This window comes from Triticum urartu, chromosome 7, assembly GCF_003073215.2.
Source record: "Triticum urartu cultivar G1812 chromosome 7, Tu2.1, whole genome shotgun sequence".
Lineage (NCBI taxonomy): Eukaryota > Viridiplantae > Streptophyta > Magnoliopsida > Poales > Poaceae > Triticum > Triticum urartu.
The window spans coordinates 700,325,771-700,333,333 of NC_053028.1; the positions used below are offsets into that span (position 1 = coordinate 700,325,771).

The window sequence follows — 7,563 nt, forward strand, 5'->3', positions numbered from 1 at the left end:
TGGGAGGGATAGATTTCTTCGTGATATGACAAAATGTGATACTTTTCAATCTTTTTTTAGTATCGGAAGGAAAAAGAAAGAAAAGATGGATTGGGTTGAACCTCAGAGTCATTAAAAATTTGGTAAACCCCATTTTTGAAAATAGAAATTCAATTTAAAGGGGTACCCAAGCTAAATAAGGCCTCAGAAATCAGAGCATAGAAAAGGCGGGGCTGGCTAATTAAACGAAAGGATTTCGAACCAAAATCTTTGCTAATTCGACAAGGATTGTATTCTTTAATTATTTCTCTATTTTTTATTACTTAATTAAAGAATAAAAAAATTATTCTAATGAATTTTATTCTTCTTCTTCGGATTCAAAATAGAAGAATAAAAGAATAAGTAGAAGAATTAAGTTAAGTCAATCCAAAAAGAAAAGGAGGTTCATGGCCAAGGGAAAAGATGTTAGAATCAGAGTTATTTTGGAATGCATCAGTTGTGTTCGAAAAGGTGCCAATGAGGAATCGACGGGGATTTCTAGATATAGTACTCAAAAGAATCGCCACAATACACCCGGACAATTAGAATTCAAAAAAATTTGTCGTTATTGTCGCAAGCATACGACTCATCACGAAATAAAGAAATAGGAACATCGTGTGTTTGATCTTTCCAAACAACAGAAAGAGTAAGAACTTCATATTTAATATATAAAGAAAACATAGTATAGAATACAAAATACAAATCAACTCATCTGATTTCCGGTAGATATTATTTCATATGTATAGAGGGTATTCATATACTATAATATGAATCAAATAAGATATGGATCAAAGAGAAACTACTTCTTCTGGATCCTAAATTAATAAAATAAAGAAGTGAATTTTCAAATTTTCAAATTTTAAATAAGGAATAAATCATGTATACATCTAAACAACCTTTTCTTAAATCTAAGCAACCCTTTAGTAAATCCAAGCAAACTTTTAATAAATCCAAGCAACCCTTTCGTAAATCCAAGCAAACTTTTCGTAAATTCAAGAAACCTTTTCGTAAATCTAAACAACCTTTTCGTAGGCGTCCCCGGATTGGCCCGGGAGATCGAATTGATTATAGAAACATGAGTTTAATTAATAGATTTATTAGTGTACAAGGAAAAATATTATCGAGACGAATAAATAGATTAACCTTGAAACAACAACGATTAATTACTCTTGCTATAAAACAGGCTCGTATTTTATCTTTCTTACTGTTTTGTAACTATGAGAACGAAAAGCAATTTCAAGCCCAGTCAATTTCAATAATTACAGGTTCTAGACCCAGAAAAAATAGACATATTCCTCAATTAACGCAAAAGTACAATTCCAATCGAAACTTAAGAAACAACAACCAAAATTTAAGAAACAACAACCGGAACTTAAGTTCCGATTGTTGATGCTTTATTCGAATTCGAAAGGGCCAGACCTATATATATTATAAAGAAAGTAATCCAGCTCGTTGATTCCTACCACTTAATCTTAATTTATTGTATCTTCCCGGAGTTCCCTCTCCGGGAATTCATCTTTTATTATTCTAGTATATTACTTTATTTATACCTTTAATTGATGATCTTTATTTTATTGGAAATCGTGTAAAGATTATTTGGATTTGATACAGCTACTTGTGCAAGCATTTTACGATTAAGAATCAATTTCTTCTTGTACAGGTTGTGTATTAATTTACTATAACTATCGAATACTTTATATACCAGCGTTGCTGCATTTATCCGAGTGATCCACAAACGACGAAAATCCCTCTTTTGCCTACCTCTATCTCGATGAGAGGAAACAAAAGCTCTTTTTACCTGTTGGGTAATCATTCGATTAAGTCTTAAATGAGCCCCTCTAAAGTTTGAGGCAAATGAACGCATTTTTGTTCGTCGTCTCCGGGCTATATATCCTCGCGGAACTCTGGTCATTGAATCAAATTAACCTTAATGAATAACTAATGATTTCTCTTCTTTTAGCCACCCTTTTTCTCATTAATAACAAAACTAATTATTCCGATATATAAAATATTAATTCCAATGGCTTTTGCTATAGTAACCTTCCCAACCACGATTTTTTATTCCACTCCGTTCAGTTATTTCTATACGAAATAACAAATTCATTCTAATGATACTAAAAAAAATAGTGGGTTCCATCGTTTCTATGGTTCCCTTTTAAACGGTGAGGCCCTCTCTATACACCGGAGCCCTTTCTTTCATCAAAAGGTATTGCGAACTTGTATAGTCCACATTCTTTGGCTCTACATATCCATTATAGAGTAAATAGCTCTTTTCACAATAAGAGTTATCCATACAGTGACGGTATTTAATTATGAAAGTTGGCTAAGTAGCTGACCCTGTTAGTCCGTTCTTTTAAGATAAAGGAGCATAAGCCTTTTTCTTTTTATTACTATTTCCTCCGCTTAATGGATAACCATTTGCTTCCAATGGGAGAATTGCTTCTTATTTCTAATTTAGATAATTGGATTTGCACCAAAGGAAACCATAAATTCCATATACCATAGAAATCTAGGATAGAGAAGCTATATCCTATTCATTGGTACTAATCATGGATACTTCAATTTTTTTTATATTTGTTTGAAGTCATGATCTGAACGAGTCGCACATACACCCTAGCACATGTTCCTCGACGCTGAGGGCATCCTTTAAGCGCGGCCGTTTTTCGAGCATTTCGTATTGGCTGTCTTGCGTTTCTAATAAGTTGTTTAACCATCGGCATGTTGTATGTATATAGAAAAAAATGGATTGGTTTAGATCCATCTTAACCTGATGATTTCTCATCATGAAGTCTTTCTATTCTCTATTAAATCGAGGAAAACAATAATTTAGCTGTGAAATAACTTTACAAGAAATCCGGACACTACCAATCCTTAAACATTTCTAGAAACCACACTGGATCAGTATCGCAGTGCTTGTCAATCATTTCATCCCCTACAATATCGACAAGTCCATAAGCTTTGGCTTCGTCTGCTGACATAAAAACATCCCTTTCCATGTCTTCGGATACAACCCAAAAAGGCTTGCCTGTTCTTACTGCATAAACCCTTGTGATCATTTCGTGAACTTTGTGTAACTCTTCTACTTCTAGTAAAAATTCTGGTGTCCTTACCCGATAATAAGCACTAGCAGGTTGGTGAAGCATAATCCTCGCGTGAGGGAATGCTATACGCTTGGTGGGTTCTCCTCCCAGCAGAATGAAGGACGCCATGGAGGCGGCTATTCCGAGGCATATTGTATATATATCTGGTGTCACCGTTTGCATCGTATCAAAAATAGCCATTCCTGAGATTAGCCACCCGCCTGGGGAGTTTATAAACAAAAAAATATCACTAATTCCATCTTCTATACTCAGATATACCATGAGACCTGTAATATGATTCGTGATCTCGCAACGAATCTCTTGACCTAAAAAAAGTGTCCTTTCTCGAGGTACTTTGAACACCAAATGGCCATATTAGATTAATATTATTAAATTTAAGTAAGAAAACCACACTTTAATATGGAAACGTAAGAATGGAACAGAAGAAAGAATCCGCAGTTTATTGTCTTAATTTTATTCTTATTCTATATGAAAATATTATAGATTCTTAATACGTAGATTGAAAGGTTATACATATAAGGAATGTAAGACAGATTGAATAAAGAAAAAGGGAATGGGTGATTTGAATGCTACAAGAGGGTAGCGATCTATTCTTCGTTTTTTCCAAATTGGCCAAGTTACCATTGCATATTGGCACTTATCGAGTATAGAATAGATCTGCTTCTCTTCTTCTATGAACAGAATGGCTCTTATTTTTAATGGGAATGAATAATATTCGCGCTTTCCTGACACAGATCCCTAGAAGGGTAGGTACATAGGATATGGATAGTCTTTTTCAATTGCGATAAAATAGCGACATCGTGTCTATTTTTCTTTGCTAAAGGGGTATTTCATCATGGGTTTGCCTTGGTATCGTGTTATACTGTCGTATTGAATGATCCGGGTGATTTCTTGCGGTGCATATAATGCACACAGCTCTAGTTTCCTGTTGGCTTTGGCTTCAATGGCTTTATACGGAATTAGCAGTTTTTGATCCTCTGATCCTGTTCTGGATCCAATGTGGAGACAGGTAATGTTCGTAATTCCTTCAATGACTCGTTAAGGAATAACGGATCGTGGGGTGGTTGGAGTATTTCAGGAGGAACTGTAACAAATCCGGTATTTGAGTTATGAAGTGTGGGCAGGTACGCATAATTGTGGTTTTTCCTGCTTGTGTTTTCTTGGCAGCGATCTGGCATTGGGTATATTGGGACCTAGAAATATTCTCTGATGAGCGGACGGGAAAACCCTCTTTGGATTTGCCCAAGATCTTTGGAATTCATTTATTTCTTGCAGGGGTGGCTTGCTTTGGCTTTGGGGCATTTCATGTAACGGGTTTGTATGGTCCTGGGATATGGGTATCCGATCCTTATGGACTAACTGGAAAAGTACAAGCTGTAAATCCAGCGTGGGGTGCAGAAGGTTTTGATCCTTTTGTTCCGGGGGGAATAGCTTCTCATCATATTGCTGCGGGTACATTGGGTATATTAGCGGGCTTATTCCATCTTAGTGTCCGTCCGCCTCAACGTCTATATAAAGGATTACGTATGGGCAATATTGAAACTATACTTTCCAGTAGTATCGCTGCTGTTTTTTTGCAGCTTTCGTAGTTGCTGGAACTATGTGGTATGGGTCAGCAACGACCCCAATCGAATTATTTGGGCCTACTCGTTATCAGTGGGATCAGGGATACTTTCAGCAAGAATATATCGAAGAGTTAGCAATGGTTTAGCCGAAAATCTTAGTTTATCAGAAGCTTGGTCTAAAATTCCCGAAAAATTAGCCTTTTATGATTATATTGGTAATAATCCGGCAAAAGGGGGATTATTCAGAGCAGGCTCAATGGACAATGGGGATGGAATAGCTGTTGGATGGTTAGGACATCCCGTCTTTAGAGATAAAGAAGGACGTGAGCTTTTTGTACGCCGTATGCCTACTTTTTTTGAAACATTTCCGGTTGTTTTGGTAGATGAGGAGGGAATTGTTAGAGCAGACGTCTTTTAGAAGAGCAGAATCCAAATATAGTGTTGAACAAGTAGGTGTAACGGTGGAGTTCTATGGTGGCGAACTTAATGGAGTAAGTTATTCTGATCCTGCTACTGTAAAAAAATATGCGAGGCGTTCTCAATTAGGGGAAATTTTTGAATTAGACCGGGCTACTTTGAAATCTGATGGTGTTTTTCGCAGCAGTCCAAGGGGTTGGTTCACTTTTGGTCATGCTACCTTTGGCTTTGCTCTTCTTTTCTGGACACATTTGGCATGGCGCTAGAACATTGTTCCGAGATGTTTTTGCTGGTATTGATCCAGATTTGGATGCTCAAGTGGAATTTGGAACATTCCAAAAAGTGGGAGAATCCAACTACAAGAAACAGGCAGTTTGAATACACATTGTTATAGTATCTTTCCACCTCTCTTTTTTGATTTTGACATGGGAAACATCTCCCATCCTTTCTTTGACTCTTTTTCTTTCTTTATATGGGAAATTATCCCAAATGACAAATGAATAGGTGTGGAAGTTATAATTGTAAATAAACCAGGATCGAATCTATGGAAGCATTGGTTTATACGTTCCTTTTAGTTTCGACTTTAGGGATAATTTTTTTCGCTATCTTCTTCCGAGAACCACCTAAGGTTCCACCAACTCCAACTAAAAGAATAAAATAATTTCATTTAAGTAAGAAGTCCCCCTATCTGGGAGACTTCTTACTTAAATTAGTCTCCGTGTTCTTCGAATGGATCTCTTAATTGTTGAGAGGGTTGCCCAAACGCGGTATATAAGGCATACCCAGTAAAGCTTACAAGTAAACCAGATATGGAGATGGCGACTAAAGTTGCTGTTTCCATTTTTATAGAATTTCAAGATTACAATGGATCTACGAAAAGATCGTGTATTTACAACTACAACGGAATAGTATACAAAGTCAACACCAATGATTAAATAGAATTTATGGCTACACAAACCGTTGAAGATAGTTCTAAACCTAGGCCAAAACGAACTGGTGCAGGTAGTTTACTGAAACCCTTGAATTCGGAATATGGGAAAGTCGCCCCGGGTTGGGGGACTACTCCTTTTATGGGGATCGCAATGGCTTTATTCGCTATATTCCTATCTATCATTTTAGAAATTTATAATTCTTCCGTTTTACTGGACGGAATTTTAACCAATTAGGTTTCTACTAACTAAAACTAGGAAGTCAGAGTTTTTCCATCCAAAAAAGCCTTTCTAGTTTAAGATCTACATTTCTAGATATTATGGTAGTTCGACCACGGATTTTTTTGTTTCGGTATCTGTGGAATATGAGTGTATGACTTGTTAGAATTGATCCTATTGATAATACATAGAAAGGGCCTATTATCTCTATGAAGATGATTCTAATTTGCCAGATATTATTTATTATAGTATCTAGAACACGAAATAGATAGAGTGGATAAAAAAATGGAACTATGATTCATACTCACTATTAAGACCTCGCAACCAGACTGAAAAATTCAAGTAGTTCTTAAATAAAAATAAAAAAGAAATTTTCTTCCTTCCAATTTTGTTTGCCCAAAAGACAACTTTTTTTCTCTCGATTTTGTCGAGTCATTACACTGATTCAATAAATGATTATCAAGCGGTTCTTATTCGAAGAACCCTTGCCTTTTGTTTAGCTTGAGACTAAATCATCGTGGCTCTAGTATGAATCTAAGGTTTTAATTGAACTGATTCATAGGATCTCAACAAGATAATTTCTATATTACGCATAAAAAAACAAATCCTTTATAGGGAAGAGAAAAGTCAAGAAGCCTCTAATGACCAACATAAAGGGAAAGGAAGAAAGAAAGACGCGCCAACTTGAGATTTTTTGGCATTATCATCACAAAGAAGATATTCCGGATTTTTCTTATTTGATATCTTCAAGGCAAATCGACCCAATTCAGTGGCTGATGAAGTTTTGAACCTTTTTTCTAATATTCGTTGAAAATTTTTGTGTTTCTGCTTGAGCCGTACGAGATGAAATTTTCATATACGGCTCTTAGAGGGGGACTCGGGTTAGTTACCTATCTCAATAAAGTATATGATTGGTTTGAGGAACGTCTTGAGATTCAGGCAATTGCAGATGATATAACTAGTAAATATGTTCCTCCCCATGTCAACATATTTTATTGTTTAGGGGGAATTACACTTACTTGTTTTCTAGTACAAGTCGCTACCGGTTTTGCTATGACTTTTTACTACCGACCAACCGTTACAGAGGCTTTTTCCTCGGTTCAATACATAATGACCGAGGCCAACTTTGGTTGGTTAATCCGATCAGTTCATCGATGGTCAGCAAGTATGATGGTTTTAATGATGATCCTGCATGTATTTCGTGTGTATCTCACAGGGGGACTTAAAAAACCCCGCGAATTAACTTGGGTCACAGGTGTGGTTTTGGCTGTTTTGACTGCATCATTTGGTGTAACTGGTTATTCTTTGCCTTGG

General features: G+C 36.2%; 1 protein-coding gene across 1 annotated transcript; it reads left to right on the forward strand.

Moving 5' to 3' along the window:
• The first annotated feature begins 289 nt into the window (after positions 1-289).
• Positions 290-3,001, forward strand: LOC125523886 (30S ribosomal protein S18, chloroplastic-like). Its single transcript, XM_048688945.1, has one exon. The coding sequence runs from the start codon at positions 896-898 to the stop codon at positions 1,406-1,408; it is 513 nt and encodes a 170-aa protein (XP_048544902.1). The 5' UTR covers positions 290-895; the 3' UTR covers positions 1,409-3,001.
• The last annotated feature ends 4,562 nt before the right edge of the window (positions 3,002-7,563 follow it).